Source organism: Neovison vison, chromosome 8 (genome assembly GCF_020171115.1).
Source record: "Neovison vison isolate M4711 chromosome 8, ASM_NN_V1, whole genome shotgun sequence".
Lineage (NCBI taxonomy): Eukaryota > Metazoa > Chordata > Mammalia > Carnivora > Mustelidae > Neogale > Neogale vison.
In genome coordinates, this window is record NC_058098.1 from 121,289,371 (window position 1) to 121,307,717 (window position 18,347).

General features: G+C 43.5%; 1 protein-coding gene across 1 annotated transcript in view; it reads left to right on the forward strand.

Annotated features, from left to right (window-relative positions):
* The window catches only part of ALK (ALK receptor tyrosine kinase), a 680,627-nt gene that overhangs the window by 612,763 nt on the left and 49,517 nt on the right, over window positions 1–18,347 (forward strand). Inside the window, exon 12 of the mRNA XM_044261833.1 lies at window positions 17,575–17,737. Coding sequence (XP_044117768.1) covers window positions 17,575–17,737 — 163 coding nt within the window. The remainder of the gene's footprint in view (window positions 1–17,574; window positions 17,738–18,347) is intronic.

Below are 18,347 nucleotides of genomic sequence, written 5' to 3' on the forward strand. Positions count from 1 at the left end.
GTGAGTAAACTTGCCTGAAGTTATACAACTTGTGTAAAAGGCTAAAAAAATGGTGCTTTTTTAAATCGCGTAGAGAAATTAAGTTTTCTAAGCCAGGTAACATTTGGAACCCCATTTTTTAAAATTTTTTTATTTTTTTAAGGTTTTATTTATTCGTTTGAGAGAGAGAGAGATAGCATGAGCGGGGGAGCAGCAGGAAGAGGGAGAGGAAGGGCAGGCTCCCCACTGAGCAAGGAGTCCAATGTGGGACTCACTCCAAGGACCCTGAGATGGTGACCTGAGGCGAAGGCAGAAGCTCAACTGACTGAACCACCCAGGTGCCCCGAGTTGTGATAAATCTTAAAGGAATTCTACCATTGATTAGTCTTCTAGAGGAATCTCTTCTCTGAAAAAAAAAAAAAAAAAAAAAAAACCAACCTCTGTGCCTAAAGATTTGCTTAGAGCACATCTACCTCTTCACCCATCCTCCAAACGGCACCCTAGTCACACGGTGTCCCCACACACACATAAGAAAGCTGATAATGGCAGCTAAATGGCTGCCCTGGCCCTCTATGCACCCGAGTCCTCACTGGTGCACATGGGACACACTTTTGTCAGCACCCATTCACTTGGGGGGAGCAGTTCCTTAGGACTTGGGCAGGCATGGGCCGTAGATAGAATCCTGGTAACTAGTTTGGATGGCTGGCCATTTTCCTGCTCAGCTGGCCTGCTTTTTTTTTTTTTTTAAATTTATTTTTTATTTATTTTCAGCATAACAGTATTCATTGTTTTTGCACCACACCCAGTGCTCCATGCAATCCATGCCCTCTATAATACCCACCACCTGGTACCCCGACCTCCCACCCCCCGCCCCTTCAAAACCCTCAGATTGTTTTTCAGAGTCCATAGTCTCTCATGGTTCACCTCCCCTTCCAATTTACCCCAACTCCCTTCTCCTCTCTATCTCCCCATGTCCTCCATGCTATTTGTTATGCTCCACAAATAAGTGAAACCATATGATAATTGACTCTCTCTGCTTGACTTATTTCACTCAGCATAATCTCTTCCAGTCCCGGCCATGTTGCTACAAAAGTTGGGTATTCGTCCTTTCTGATGGAGGCATAATACTCCATAGTGTATATGAACCACATCTTCCTTATCCATTCGTCCGTTGAAGGGCATCTTGGTTCTTTCCACAGTTTGGCGACCATGGCCATTGCTGCTATAAACATTGGGGTACAGATGGCCCTTCTTTTCACGACATCTATATCTTTGGGGTAAATACCCAGTAGTGCAATGGCAGGGTCATAGGGAAGTTCTATTTTTAATTTCTTGAGGAATCTCCACACTGTTCTCCAAAGAGGCTGACCCCCTTCCACTGTTGGTGGGAATGCAAGTTGGTGCAGCCTCTTTGGAGCTGGCCTGCTTTTTAACCAAGTGTTGTGGATTATCACCTACTGATAGCAAGGGAACTCGTGAGCACACGTGAAGCACCAGCCTTAACAAGTCTCGTGCCCCCCCCCGCCCCCGCCCCCGTCCCCGCGGCAGGTTCAGTGCCCGCCGATTACATGTCACTCTTCATTTGAGAGCGGCTCCCTTCCCTGGGAGCTAACGCGCCCGGGCTCCCGGAAAAGACGCGGTGTGGAACTAATTCCCCATGCGTGGGCCTCACGACTGCCCTTCAAGAGTCTCTTCCAGTGCGAGAGGTTGTGTGTGTTGCAGACCCCGTCAGTACCCCCCAAGACGTGGCCTGCGTGGTTGTCAAGGGAGAGAGAGCCCTTCCACGGGGATCTGGGGACAGCTCAGAGGGGAGGGGAGGGCTGAGCTGGAGGCTTGCTCGCCCCACTCCCCCCACCCCGAGGAAGCCCCCACCAGCAACAGCCTCCGGGCCAATAGTTCACAGGCTGCCCCCTTGGATCTGTACCCCAGTTACTAAGCACATTCAGCTTCTTTCCTTTGGTCCTTACAGCGCCCCGTGCTCCCCGAGGATAGACGTCACTAACAGAAAGCCGGATGGCATGGCTGTTTGTTTGTTTGTTTGTTGAAATATAGTTAACACACGACGTTACATTAGTTTCAGGCATGCAACACAGTGAGTCAGCAAATCTATACGTTATGCTATCCCCCACCCCCACCCCCCCCAGTGTAGACCCCACCTGGCACCACACAACACTTTTGCCATACCATTGACCAGACTCCCTGCGCTGTATCCTGTGACATCCCTGTGACTTACTCATTCCCTGACCAGAAGCCCGAACCTCCCACGCCGCTTCACCCATTCTGTGTGTGGCGTACTTTTCAAGAGCACAGACTCCCTGGGTTCAGTTCCCAGCTACGCCATTTACTTTAAGCTACTTCCTCCTCCTTTTTGTGCCTTTGCTTCCCCACGTCGAAAATTCTCATTAGTGCTTTTATTTCATAGGCTCGATGACAGGATTAGGGGAGTGCATGCCTGTCCCAGTCTGAAAGAGCAGGACATGAAGTGAGCTGTCTCAGCCATGGCTGTTTGCTCATTTCAGAAGTGAGGAGACAGAATCAGAAAGATTCTGTGACTTGTCCCCCCAGCCAAGTGCAGAGCCAGGCTCCAGACTCAAGCTGGCAACCTCCGGAGTCTTCCCTCTCTAACCCTATGCCCGCTGGGAGGAATCCCAAATGCCACCCAGCTGCTGAAAAGGGAAAAGCTCTTGCTGCATCCAGATCGACGGGCTTTCTCTTTCCAACTCAGGAAATTCAGCTTAGCATTCAACACAGAAAACATTGGTGCTTTCTAGTCAATGTGATCTTAGAAGTCCCAGAATCCCAATACTTAAAAAAAAAAAAAATCATGTAGGGCTGAGTTTCAATTCACCAAGCTTAACAAGCGTGTACAATACGCATGCTCTGTGCCAAGCCAGGTGCTGGGTGCCCCGGGGCCTGCTGCTGGGAGGGGACCAAAGCGCTGCTCTTGAAAAATGCACTACCCAGAGCCGGGTCCACAGAAGCCTGAGATGAAACCACTGCTCTCTTAGCACGAGGGAGATCCTGGCTCCCTTTCCAGTTTATAATTCAGATCGCATCTGGAATTCAGATGGGTCTTCCCACTCTATGGCTCTGATTTTACCCTGTGCTGGATGGTGAGGAGGTCTTCATCCAAGATCAGCGCATTGCGAATTCTACCGAACGGAGCATCCTCTTTGAAAAGAATTCTAGGGTCCTTTGAGAAAGGAAGGATACTATGCTGTTAAAACAGAACTTCCCAGCCCTGGGCCCCACTGGCCAAACAGCATGGCATTATCTAGCTCTGATGGCCTCAAAAACACCTCATGAACCCCCAGTTTAATGCTGTGTGGTGATTGGAATCATGGCCAAGCTGCAGATAAAATGGCTTAACACCAGGGCATGGCTCCTGTTAGCAGAAGACAGGTTCACTGCCTTTCTCTCCTCCGGATGGCCTAAAAAAACATGTTGCTTTTACCCGTTTGTTTCAGGGAAAGGTTGTATAAGTGGGAGACAACAAATGATCTGGGAACTCTGGTCTCAGCATGTCTTGATTAAGATCATTTAGCTCCAAGACCAGCAGAATACAAAAGGCCCCTCCATCAGTACAAATACATTAAGCACTTGTTTTGGGGAAAGATCATTTTTAATTATCGCCCTACTCCCAGACTTGCTGGATCAGCCTGCAGAGCAAACCTGCATACCTTGGAGCCTATTCAGTTTTCTGCTTGCTGCAGCAAAGCTTCAGTGGCCCTGGACAGAGAGATGTTTTGTTCTATTCTGTTCTGTTCTGTTTTAATTCATCTGGGCCCAGAGCTGGACAGAGGAGCTAAGAGGAGAAAGGGTGAAATACTAACTCTAGATCGCATAAAGGGATGCCCCCTCCTCCACTTGCTCCTCCACTGGCAAGAGGAAAAGGAACAAGAGGTGGAATCACTCCAACCATCACCGAATCAAGAAAGAGAGAGAAGACGCCCGGAAGAATGCAGCCTAGCCAGGGTCCTCCACACTCGGTGCTTACACAGAAGATGGGGAGTTTTGGAGGTGGCTAGAGAGTGATCTAGTGCTTTATAACAAATTACCATAAATGCAGTAGCTTAAAACAACACACATCTGTTATATTCCTCTCTGCGGGTCAGGAAACTAAGCACAGTTCAGCTGGGTTTTCTGCTTTATCGTTTCTCATACGGTTGCAATCAAGGTGTTACTTAGGGCAGGGTCTTACCTGAAAGCTCAAGCGGGAAAGATGTCCCTCCCAAGTTCACACGATTGTTGGCAGTCCTTGAGAAGCCTAGGAAGAGAGGAGGAGGAGGGAAAGGGAGAACAAAGAGAGAGTCTGCAAGCAAGATGGAAGTTACAATCTTATGTAATGTAATCATGAAAATGACATCCCATCCCCTTTACCATATTCTGTTGCTTAGAAGCAATGCACGGGTCTCACCCATACTCAAAGGAAGGAGACTAAGCAAGGTGTGACTACCCGACACAGAGATCACTAGGGACCATCTTAGAACCTCCTGCAATGGGCTTTTGGGTGCCAGAGATCACCTAATTACTGGGAAACTTTGAGAAATTGTGCAGACTCAAGCCTATCCAACACTTAAATATTCAGAAAACACCCCATGAGTGCCAGTCCATAGCAAGATGATAAATGGGTTGGCCAAGAATCCTGGAGACTACATTATATGTTAATAAAATGCTAAAGGCAAGTTATTAAAACAAACAAACAAAAAGAATCCTGGAGACTAAGGCTCTAGCTTTGCAATTTCAGTAGAATCAAACATTCTGGACCCCAGTTTTTTCCTTCGTGTGTAAAGCAGGGAGAACAGTTACCTACCACACTTCTTTCTCGGATCTGGCTATTGTAGTGAGGAAATGAGCTCATCTCTAGCAGGCATGGAAGGGTACAAAAGAGTATGCTAATATAAAACATTCTTACGATATTGTTATTAACATTATTATTAAAATATATCATGGAAAACATTGGGCCGGCTCACTCATTCCTCCATACGTTGTCCTTTCTAAATTTTCAGTGTATTTATAATCTTCCTCCTCCCCAAACTATGAGCTGTGCACCTTTTTTTATACATACTTTTTTTATACTGTGTGTTCTGACTATATTTTTCCTGAAATTTTTTGCACAAGTTTCAAGCAAATCCCAGCTCTGTACTTTTAAAGCTAAAAAGGGTGGAGAGGTAGTATTTTGCGCTTAGGGTCCTTTTGTACAATCAGTTCTCTCCCAACACAGTTCATCTTCAATTTGCAAATGAAGCCCTCAAACTGCATTTGGGGGAAATACATGACTTTTGTGGGGCTACAGAGGATTGCCCCAAAAAGACCCGCTCACTGATCTAAATTGAAAGAGGAATTTTAGTCTTTTAAAGCTCGTCAAAATCTCCGTCAGATGAGGACTCCAGGACTTCCTTCAGGAGGAGGTTTTTAATCAAATCCCGAAAGATTGGATCTGAGAGGCCTGATTTGGTTTTTATAGCGAATATTGACAGTATCTTCATAATAATGTGAGCACATTTTACCCATTTAATTATTATTTTTTAAGTGACTGACAGATTGATCCCATTCCAAGATTAACGTTAACAAGTGAGGAAAATAAGGCATGGTTTCGACTTGTCCAACAACCTGACAGAATCAGGAAAACTCCCCGGGGCCTCAGAATAACTACCTGGAAGAGAGGGCTCTTTTCCCCTCAACTGGTTTATGACTTTGGTCCTACTAACTAGTCCATACAGTCTCTCAGTTGCCAGTTTCCGTCAACAGTCAAGTCAGTGGAGGGTCCACACTACTAAGGAGTAGGACCTAAGCATTCTCTTCAAGACTGCGGGGCTCCCTTCTTTTCAGTCCTGCGGGTGTGGTTGTATGCCTGTGAGTGTGTGCTGGTGTCTGAATGACAACGTGGAGATGTGTGCTGTCTCCTCGGGAGCCTACCCCTTTCTATTGTGCAGTCATGGCTCAGAGACAAAATACCTTTCCACAAACACCTGTTTCTACCAGGACTACCTGAATCTTTCCACCCTCTCTTGCTCTAAGGCTAATTCAGGAACACAAAGGGCCAAAGACGCTCCCACCAAACCATGCGTGGTACCCTCAGCATGCACGAGCTCCTCCCCCTGACCCCTCGAGTGGCTTTGAGGGCTGGCATTTGGCCTACTCCCTTCTTTCTGTACTGTTTGGTTCTTCACGCAACAAAGGTATATTAACTTCCTCTTATGTGACTGGCACTGTTTTAGGCCCTGGAGACAAAGCAGTGAATAGCATCATCTAAGCCTCACGGAGGCTTACAGAGCTTATGTGCCAGTGAGGGTGAAGGGCAACAAACAAGTGTACGGTGATATATTTCAGACAGTGTTGTTCTGTGAAGAAAATAAAGCAAGTTAAGGGGACAGAAATGACAGTGGCAAAGCATATGTGGTGTGTGCATTTGTGCTATAATGATGGGGGTGTGAACAGAGAAAATTTCAGATTCCTTCAGGTATGGATCAGAGCAGAAACAGACGATGCTATTTGTTGCTGACACTGAAGTCCTACTTTTTACTCCTAAGCGGATGTGGCCTGGGAAAACTTCCAAGGCCCTCATGATATAGCTACAACTCTCATTAAGGTCAAGGTCTTGACTGTGAATTAACCTTGTGCAGAGACACAGCCAAGGGTGGGTGAAGAAGTGGGGGGCATGCCTGGGCTGAACAGGCCAGGTGGGGAAAATGACCCAAATGCCTGGCTTCCCACCTGGGGAAAGGCAAGCTGAAGGCCATGTACAGTGTCTAAAGAAGTTTTGGAAACATACTCCCTCTCTAAGCCAGCATCACTGAGGGATAGCAGCAGGAGTTTCTGATCATTGGTGTTTTTACTCTAAGCAGGTGGGAGATGTTGGTTCTAGAAGGGTCCATTCAGATTGAAGTAGGACCCAGACAATGGCTGGGAGCCCAAGGAAGGGTCCAGTGCCATAACAAAAGATACTTTTTGATGATTGCTGACAATTAGTTCAGTGGCCTTATACATGAATAGTGTCATTAATTCAGGGTCTGATGATGGGGAGATACACAGCTCTGTGATCTTCTTGGCCTTTTCCCCATGTTTGTTTCCTATGATGCTGCATTTCTAGCCACCATGGTGGCATCAGAGGCAGGAATAAAAAAGAAGTGTCTCTTCTCCCCTTTTCTCCAGCCCTCTCAGAGACTTTGCCTTCTCTTTTTGGTCTACCATTTGGTCCTACCTCTTCCCCGACTACCCCACTACTTTCCCTTCTGCCCTTAACATTTGGATTTCCCACCCTCTCAGGTGTCCTTTTCCCCCAGTTAATCCTAGAATTGGTCTAGGATGGATCTAACTAATCTTGGATGGATCCAAGACCCAGACCCCGAAGTCAGGACATTTGTTCTTTCTAGTTCCAAATCACTTGGCCAGTTGGGCCAGTGACCTTCATCTGTCCATCCATCAGAAGTTTTCCAGTCACAAGGGCCTTGTAAGGATTTTACCCTTCATGACTTAGCACCAGACAATAAGCAAGAACTACCAAGAATAAAGTAATGAAGGGTTCTAGCCTCCTTTACTGTTGCCCCTCTCTCCTGAGGCAGTGAATCCTGTTAACATAACCCCTATGGTCAAGCACCAGACTAAGGTCTTCTCCCCCCCAAGTCTATGGAGAAGAGCAGATACAGGCAGAAATCAATGACTCTTCAGGCCTGCTTGTGGCAAGGCTGGTGTTTGAACCACCCCCAATTCCCACTTGAAACTCAAAACCAAATCCATTATGTGTAACCCCCAGCTGGGTGCACCTACAACACCCCTCTCCCTATCAAATACTTTATTAACACAACTCTGGCCTGAAGCCAACTGGGGAATAACAAAATTAGCCCTGAGGACTCCCTTAACTTAATTTTTACAGCTACACTTTCAGGAGAGTGTTTTTCCTGTGACCTTTCCCTTCTCTCATGTGTTACGGAGTTTCCCTCAGGGAGCAGGGGGTGGCTGAGAACACAAGCAGCCATCACAGAAGCCATTAAAAACTCCCTCAGATTGCTGGGTGTCAGAACTGTTTAGGGTAATTCTGTCCTGAAAACAGCTTTTATCTCAACAGCCCTGACTTGTTGCCCATTGATGGGGAGCTGTCTCACTGGTTCCCTTCCATGAAGGGCTATCTGCCTCCCAGCAGAGAGGGACATGGGCCTCTGGTCTTTGTTCTCTGGGGGACCTCAGTATTTTTAGGCATCCTGCCTGTCTAATGGAACTGTGTGAGGGGCAAAGGAGATGATGATATAACAGTAAAACACAGATCACGTGCAGGAGCATTTCTAGCACAGAAGACAGGGCTGGTGTTTTAATTATTCTTACTCCTCCTAATGTCTCATCAGCAAAAAAGAACAAAAGAGTAATGACCAGAAATCTTTGCCCAAATGAACATGGCTGTGTGTGTGTGAGTGTGGTGTGTGAATGTGTGGAGTGTGCAAGTGGATCATAAGTGTGGTGTGAGAGTTTGTGTGGTGTGTGTGAGTGAGTGTGAATGTGAGCATGTGAGTTTTGTGGCGGGTGTGTGAGTGTATGGAGGGTATGTATGGTATGTGAGTGTGTGTGAGTGTTTGAGAGTATGTGTGTGAGAGTTTGCATGGTGGGTGTGAGAGTATGTGTGAGAGTGTGCGTGTGTGCACGTAGGTCATGCAAAGAAACTCAGTCTAAGAAGCAAACTAAAACATGGAAAATTCACCAACTGAAAACTGTGTTGTAGGAAGAGTAAATGGGACCAGCCTCTCCTCAGCCCCAGATTTAACTTTTCTACATAGTCGCCTATCTGGTAAGATAAAATGATTCTTCCCTCGTCCCTATCTGCTGACCTAACATGGTTTTCAGGAGCTAAACTTGCTGGCGGATGGACATGCTACATAAATGGGCTGTAATTAATGTATGGAAATTGGAGGCCTTAAAAGTCCTGGCCCTGTTGACTCAAAATCATAGTAATGTCTTTCTACCTAAAGTTAGGCTTCCAGAAACTTCCACCATCAACTAAATACAAGTACCAAAATATCAATATATTCCAAAACTGAGATAAAGGGTTCCTGCAGGTAGTTGGTCCTCACCCTGACGCAGAAATAGGGGACCACTCTCACACCCTCATCCAACACCGAGTATAAAATTATACATAGTAGAACATGCTGAAGCACTAAGAAAACATATGTGATGGTGAGAGAGAAGAAAGTGAATTAGTATAAACTGTTTATATCTGAGGCCATTTCATGAAGGGACAAATAGCCCTAAACAACTGGTTAAGTCTTGTGTGGCACTATCAAGAAAAAGTTTAATTATACTTAGTGGGCTGTATCCCAAAAAAGGCAGACATGATATAACAGCACGTTCTAGGCCATGGTCTTTGGAGATGTCCCTGATATGTAGTCTGAAAAACCCTGCAGCCCCAGGAGTAGAAATGAGGGCGACAGACCTGACCAGAAAGATAATATAAAAGGGCTAATCAAAGCAAGTGACCTCAAGTGATTCTCGAGGATTCTGGGAAGATGGCAGTCATGGTGTGGTACCAGCATAGTTGTCTATCTTTCTGAATCTAAATGCAAAGCAACCGTGTATCAAAACTGAAAACCCACGGATATTTACAGCAAATTTTTTTTTTATTAAAAAATACCCAAAATAAAATGGATGAGGACAAAGTACAACCACCATAAGATCTGTCTGATATCAGCATCTGAGCAAGAAAAAGGAGATGAAGACAACACGCTATCTTATAAACCTAAGAGCATGAGAAAATCACTGACAGATACTTGCTGGAAATAACTTGACAACTGATTTGAGAACCATTGTTGAATCTGGGAGAGGCTTTGTCTAGTCCAAGGATATGTGAGTATAAGGGGCCATGGTGATGTTTGAAAGAGCTAGGGGGACTGGGCCACTAGGAAAGAGCCCATACTAAGAAGAAATTTCTGGGTGTCAAATCAACATTGAGTAGGATAGGAGTAACAGATAGATAAATAGATGATAGATAGATAAATAGATATCCAGATAAATATGAAGGAAAGAAACAGAGCCAAAAATGTTTGAAGGCAAACCTTGTATTTTTCAACACTATATGAAGAAAAGAATAGAAGGAGCTCTGTGAAGTTAGGAAAGTCCTGAACTCTAAGAGTCCTAGAAAATTAGTTTCATGTAAAAATGCATAGGTATTATATGGTGACTAACATAATTAATTGATTAACTAAAATTTTTTTAAAAATTAAAAATAAAAATTCATAAGTATAAAGACCAAATCCCATCCACATTACAATAAGAATTTTAGAGGAGCATAGAGGACGAAACAACAACCCCACATTAAAGTGAAAGCATACCAGAAAGACACGCCTACAAAAGAGATCAAAATTTTAACCGATTTCCAAATGAGCTGACATTAAAACAGTAATACAAGATATGAAAAAATAACATAAGCCGGTGTTACAAAAGATCAAAAACTAAGTGATGAAACTCATAAAAGAATTTGAGATAAAAGGAAAAAATAATTTCAGAAATGAAAACTAAATTAGAAAGTATGCAAGAGCAAATACACACCACAGTTAATGCCTTACAAGAAATACAAGGTGAAAAGAGAAAAAAATTTTAAGTAAAAAAAAATGACATCCATCAAGATAGGCAGAGAAGATCCAACATGCAGATAACACGAGTGCCTGAAGAAAATTTGGAGAAAGGGAACAAAACAAATGCTTAAAGCTATAATTCAAGGAAAATTTCCTTATTAAATCTAATTATTAAAAGAGCACACTGTGTTACTAACTTAGGTGAGCAATACCTAAGGGTAGTCTAGTAAAATTGCTGAAAATTAAAGAAAAAGAAGAAAAGGACATTGGGCTCCTAAGCAAAAATAGCAAGTGATTTATTAGAGTATGAAATTTAGATTATCATCAAAGTTTTTGGTAGTACTACTTTATACAGAAAAAAGTAGAGTAATGTATTTAATACACTCAAGGGAAAAATATTATCAATATCCAAGAACTCAAAGAATATTATTCCCATAAGCCATTCCTAAGGAAATCTATGGAAACAAGCTTCAGAAAACCAAAGTAACTAGAGATATTCACCATGACTGTTAGGAGCATTAAACATACAGCACTTTTAGAAGTGAGACTAACTAAAGGTTAAAGAGGAAAAAGTATTGTATGTAATGGTGATATGTCCAAACAGTGTAGCTAGAGTACAACTTCAGGAAATTATAGGAGAAAGGATAGCACATACACCAAAAAAAAAAAAAAAAAAAAAAAATTAACTCATCTCAGGTTTTTTTTTAATTATTATTCTATTTTTAGAGAGAGAAAGAGATAGAATGCAAGCAGGATCGTGGGGGAAGGGCAGAGGTTGAAAGAGAATCTGAAGTGGGTTCCATGCCCAGCAAAAAGCCCAGTGAGGGGCTTGATCTCACAACTCTGAGATCCTGATCTGAGCCGAAATCAAGAGTCAGATGTTAGCCAGCTGAGCCACCCAGGGTTTCGATCTCAGTTTTTATATCAATGATGGTAAAGTAGCAGTTACTACTATGTGTATTATGAAGGATAAAGTAACTGATTAATTATAGAATATTCTAAATCTATTATCCCCTGTGTTCATGAGAACCAAGATTCTCAGTGTGGAAAAAAAATGCAGATGTAATAGAGAAGAGATTAAATTTAAAACGTTGTAGTCCTGAATTTGAGCTGAAAATATCATTGTGAGCTCATGAGGTATTTTGTCATATATGTATGTATCTACTTCATGTGTATGTAGGTTTATACTGAAAAACATACAAGTATCTTAGCTGTATCCTCTAAAGAAACCTAGAAACAATCACCAGACCACTAACAGTAAGTGTCTATGGGACATATGGTGTACTTAAAGAGTGTTTTTTCACTAAAAGAAATCAAAGCTTTTGAGAAGATGGCTGAGTCCAGGTCGAGGGAAGGAATATTTCATTGTACCAGATAGCAGGGGAGAAAAATAACTCAGGTAGCTACCACTGAGCAAAAATGTGAGAATATGAACTTCTTTATTTTATTTTATTTTATTTTATTTTATTTTTTAAAGATTTTTATTTATTTATTTGACAGAGAGAGATCACAAATAGGCAGAGAGAAGTGGGGAGGAAGCAGGCTCCCTGCTGAGCAGAGAGCCCCATGGGGGCCTCCATCCCAAGACCCTGAGATCGTGACCTGAGCTGAAGGCAAAGGCTTAGCCCAATGAGCCACCCAGGCGCCCGAGAATATGAACTTCTAAAGGATAATAATTGTGATTAAGTAAAACTCAATAATATGTTTTAATTCATGAAGAAAGAAAGATACATGAACAACTAATTTTTCAACTCCAGGGGATGATAGAAAATGAATCCATCGTCTTGAAAACTGTAAATAAGGTGAAAGAATTGAGCATTTATCCCACCCTTCCTGTATAAACTATACCACTTGGTAACCAAATAGTAGATGAAAGGAAGCATTTCCTTATAGATTCCAACTAATAAATGAGTGAAAAAGATATCATTTGAATATCATTATTTTGCAACTCCCAATAAATAAATGGAGCTAAGCATTAAGTCTCAATAACTGCTAATGTTTAAAAAAAAAAGAACCACTGATCACATATCTAAAAGGGGATGCTGCTCCATTATTTAAAGATTTGAGACAGATGATAGAAATATTTAATCTCTTGATGGCTATAATATGTGTACTACTTTTATTTTTCCCTAATAAGGAGAACAATTTATAAATTTTCATAATGTACCCCAAAAAGGGTTACTTTTTCCAATTTATAATAAAAAATGGTGTCATATACATTTATGGATGTTGAGTGATTATATTTACTTGGATTTGGGTCATGACTTTATTTAATGGTACCTACAGTGGCCATCAAAATGGCTCCATATGCCACAGCTCCCGTGAAGTTCAGCTCACTCAGCAGATACAGATAGAATTCAATTCCATGGATCAGAATCAAAATGGCACCAAAATATCCATCTGCTGAATTGAGTGCTTCTCTGTGGTACAGTCATATAGGACTTCAACAGGAGGCAGATTCTTATTATTGTGATTAATAGTAATAGTTGAAAACTTATTTTCCTTGGTATCACACTTTATTTCTTTGCATTCAATTGAGCAGATGAGATGGCTTAGCAACAGTAATAAAACTAGTACAATCACTGTCTAGCCTATTTTTTTAGCATTGTGCAGCATATTACTAATTGATTTGTTTCTTCTTGGAGGGTACTGCAATATACTTAAAATGAAACCCGGTGTTTAATGGACATTTCCTTACTCAGCTGTCTATAACCAATCACTGTTTCGATGTTTGTGGGTTCTTTGTACAATTTAGATGTGAATGAGTATTAAACTAGTTTTCCAGTGTATGGTATAAGTAGGACAAGATAAAGCAGTTCTTTTTTTTCTTTCCTAAATGAGTTTTAATACAATAGTTTGGTCTTATTTTTGTTGGGTTGATTTTTTTTTTTCCCCCAAGAGAAAAGAACCAGAGTTCCTCCTTCCCCCACCCCCAATCCAGGCTCCTCCTTGGGGGGGCATTTGATCCTCCTGTAACTCCACAGAGCCTCAGGGACCAATGTAGACTCTCATCTAGGGGGAAACAAGGACCCTTGTGCTCTCAGACTGGCAGCTCAGCATCAAGCCCACTGCACCACTATTCTAACTATGACCTTGGATCTTCTTACCAAAAACCAAGCTTTTGCCTTATAGCTTCATAATCCCTCTCTCTTATATCTCTGCTTCCTGGCCTTGTAAACATTCCAGTTACTAGATTTTCCTTTTGACACTTCCTGTCTCCCTATGGCCTCTCTGGGGAATAGAGTCTTGATGCTGAGCACCTGTTTTCCCTGGTTTATGCCCATGACCCCCTAAAGCCTGCTCTTTGCTAGGCTGTGATACTATAGGGCCACAGTTCTGAGGCTGTGAGTCCATCCACCAGGCTATCCTGACCAAACTCTCACCTGTCCCCTCATGGTGGCCTGAGAAAACTTGGTATGGTCTGTCCTGGTTTTAAGTGAGCCCAGGGCTTATGGATTTAAAAGGAAAACAAACAAACAAACAAAACCAGACTCTCAAACAAGTTCTGTGAGGATTTCCTGGTGCGTCTAGCACCTCTTCCAGTCTTGAACTGGAACTCAGATGATCTGTGCCTAATTCCCAGCTTGACTGATTATTCTATCTGCCTTCGCTTAGAACAGATCTCATTCCTGGATATCTTGCCTGATGTTCTACCAGACTCTTCCTGCTCCCACGGTACCATTCCAGATGCCTCCTCTGGGGCCCTCCTAGGCCCATGGCTGTTAATACCACCACACTCAGAGCAGCAGTAATTTCCAATTACATCCATGAACCTACCTTTCAAGCAAGGATCTGGAAATTATTATGGCCTGCTGCCAGCAAGCCTTAACCCAATGCTCAGCTGAGGGGGGGGGGCAACGCTGTGTTAAGCACTTTAGAGGGACACCAGAAATAAAGCAGAATAACATTGTCCCTGTCCCCTTGCATAAAGCCACAAGAACCCACAGTTCTGGTAACCTTATCTCAAAACACAGATTCAAGCATTAAAATCCTAGGAAGGACACAGGATCAGGAACTCATGTAAGGACAATCTGAAAAGGCTAGAAGTCTTCAGGACAAGAAGATGGGAAGGGCTTGATCACCACCAAAGGATCTTTGGACATAGAAGGAAGAGCCTCCAATTTCTAGTTCCTTCTCTAAAGCTGATTTACTCAGAAAAAAAAATCTCCTCCCATTTCTAGAATGTTCTTTCTCCATTTCATCAATGAAGTAGGTGGACCTAGTTCACAAATCTGGTTGCTTCTCCTTAAAAAGCTTTTACAAAATGCAAGTAATGTCCTTCCCCAATCATTACCCAACCTAGTATTTACTAATTGGAATCTCTAGAGCTCTGAAATTCATACTTTTAAATGTCCTTAGGTGGTCTGGGACCACTGAATTCGGTGATCTCCAGGGTCCCATCTTGCTGTGACGTTCTATTATGTCAGATTCCAGACAGAAAGAGCAAAGGGAACCAACAGAACGAAGTTTGAGCAAGACAAGCCCACACACATAAGAAGCAGGAGAGCCCTTGGACAATGGGCGATGAACTAAGAAACCCCATTCCCCTAAGAGGTAAAGCTGGTGGGAAACCTAGATTGATTCCAAGCAACTTCAAGCAGATTTATGAGGGTCGGGTCCATCTGAGGGAGCAGGGAGGACCACCATGCCTCGAAGGCTGCTGAAAGCAAGAGAATTCTAGCTGTATAAATCATGGATCTGACCTGGGATGGCATATCTGTTCCCATGGAATCCACTCTGGAAAGAATTTTCTCTCTGGACCTTTCCATCAGAAATCACTGAAAATAAAAACAAAATGTTTTGTATAGAAACCACCTGAGACTAATATATGTCCACTGAGTTGGGAAAATACTGATCCCTTTATTGAGAAAGAGCCATAATGTCCCCCTTTTATGGAATGGTGAACATAAATCTTGAGATTGGGTGTCTCTTCTTCCAACAGTTAGAAATTGAACAGGAAGTTACACAACTTTAAACTGTGTTCATCATGCATCTCTAATGCCAAATGTTCTTCTATGCACTTTGCTTAGGTCATCATTCAGTAGTCCCACTAATTCTAATCTTGTTTCATTCAGATTAGGAGACTGAGACTCAGAGGGGTGTATGATTTACCCCAGGTATCATAGCTGGTCAGGGGCAAAATCCAAAATAGGAAAAGTTAGCCCATCTGGATCCAAAGACCGTGCTTCTCTTCCTACCTCACCAAATGTCCTACCTCGTCAAGAACTACAATCCCAGCCTCTCTGGGAATGTCCCACAACATTTAGAGCAATGTTAACCCAGACTGAAGTTGAAAGTGGGTCCCACGAAAGGGAAAATGCTCAGGTAATGTGCCATGCCCATACCTTCAGCTCTCTTCCTCAGCGCACTCTTGAGGAAAAAGGAAAGAAAGAAATCACACATGTATATGCTTTAATTTCCAGGACTGAGTTAACTGCATGGATTGTCATGCCTCTGCCCCAGACTGAGAAGGCTGCCCGCAAACCCAGGCTGCTTGCTTTAGGCACACATTGGATCTGAGAATGGCCTTCAAAAAGCTGGAGATCATATGGACCAAGTGGATTTTTCTACTTCCTTTCCAGGATTATCTTTTTCTCTCTGTCCCCATTCTCATCCCCAACTCACTGAGTTTAAATCCCTAGGTGCTGCTGGTAGAGGATCCATGTTGACGGAAAGTCCTCTGGTCACATTTCCTATTGTCAAGAACAGCACCTGTCCTGGGTGTAGGCAGGAGTCATGGACACAACTCATATTTTTAGAGTTCTGGACTTTACAAAGCCTGTAATATCCCTTGCTTCCTTTTAATCCTCATGCCAATTCAGCCACTTTTATAGCCCAAGGAACTCTATCAAGGTCCCACAACCAATAACTGATAAGGCTGCCCCTAAATCTGTGTCCTTTTCCATTCACCACTTGAGGACAGCCCACACTTAGGATTTGGGTGCTGGAGATATGGATAAAAAGGCAACTGGCCAAGAGAGTGCTGCTAAAATGCACTCAGTATTCAAAGAGTTAGCTCTTTGAAGTAACAGATTACTCCTTTAGAGTATAGAAAGAATCAATCATTCATACCCAACATGAATGGATTCATCTCCTTCTTGCCCTTGAAACAACCTTCAGAAACCAAGCAGAGATCAACATCTCCATTTCAAAAAAGTGAAGCCAACTGAGAAAGGATTTGAATACACAGTGTTGTATAGCTTTATGCCTTGGAATCTCAGCTAGAACTTTGGTCTCTGACCTTGGGGTCAGGGCAGTGTCACAAAGCCCCCACACACACTCATCAAGTTTCCAGATCATCAAAACTACCCAGTACAGTCTCAATCTGATTGCTTGTAATTTTAGCAGCCCAAATTAAGCTTTCATTTCCACATCATTAAATTAGTTAAAAGTCTTCAAAGATTTTTCACTTCAACGTTTTAGTGAGCAAAACTATACCAAATTAATTTTTTCATAATGTTTTCTATAGGTAGAATTTAACTTCATCGCATTAGAGGGAAACTGGAGTCTATGTCCAATTTACTCTTTTGAGTTTCCCCAAGCTAAGAGGGTCTTATATGCATATGTCCAGCCTTTGGGAGCAGGTTCAATGCAGTCACATTGCATTATGTCACAGTAGCATAGGTTGAGCACCTGTTGGTTGCCCAGCATTGGGCCAGACTCGGTGAGAAACGAGGAGAGGGTCCAGCCACTGCCCACGCCTGTCTTACCTGAAGGGGGTCTTCTCTTCTTCCTGATAACTGAAGGGATTTTTTCTTTACCGTCCTGTGTTTTAGATAGTTCCATCCCTCCTCCTTAAGGCTGGATCAGTCAGCTCCATCTGTGTCTCTCCCCTCATATCTGACCAGGCCCTGGCACAGAGTAGATCCTCAACAGACTTTTCCAGTTTAAATGTCTTATCGGTGTTTCTTGCCCAGGCCTTGGTGCCATATTGGAACATGGCCATGGAGCAGACAGCTCATAGGCAGCCTTGGGAAGCCTCTGGAGGAGGGAGGGCCAGGCCAAGTGAGTGATTATCTTTCCTCTTGTGCCGCAGTTCACTGGCTGTTCACCACGTGCGGGGCCAGTGGGCCCCACGGCCCCACACAGGCCCAGTGTAACAACGCCTACCGGAATTCCAACCTGAGCGTGGTGGTGGGGAGCGAGGGTCCCCTGAAAGGCATCCAGACCTGGAAGGTGCCAGCCACCGACACCTACAGGTGCGTATGGGGGAGGGGGAGGCCAAGGGACAGATCTCCCCTTCTGAAGATGATGGGGTGCTGCCTGCGGGTGCATGCCCTCAGGGTGCCTGGGCACACTGAGGCTCAGAGGCCATGGACTCTGGCCCATAGTGGGGTATAAGGGCTGGAGATGGGGAGATTTGGGATAATGGGATATGGCAATAAAGATGTGTCCTCTGTCCTCAAGGAGCCCACAGTCTGTTTGTGGAGATGATATACACGTGTGAGCTAGCTTCAGAATATTCTTTATTACTAATAATTGTAATTATAGTGGATTCTTTGAGTATTGCTTGATGCTGTTCACATGAGTCAGCACATGTGAAATGTTTGGGAAACAGACGTACGATGGACATGAAAGATGATGCCCTCACCCTTGAGCCTCCTTCCCTGGGCCTTCACTATTCACAAGAAAAGCAGCTGTTCTCAGGCTCTTGTCCCACACCCAACCCCAACTACACAGTATTCCAACAGAGCAAGGCCAGGCCAGAGGGAGGCCTGACTCAGTGGGCCACTTCGCTCGTACGTGAAGCTGATGGCAAGGCTCAGACCAGTGGTTCTCAACCATCGAAATGACTGGACGTCTGGTTAA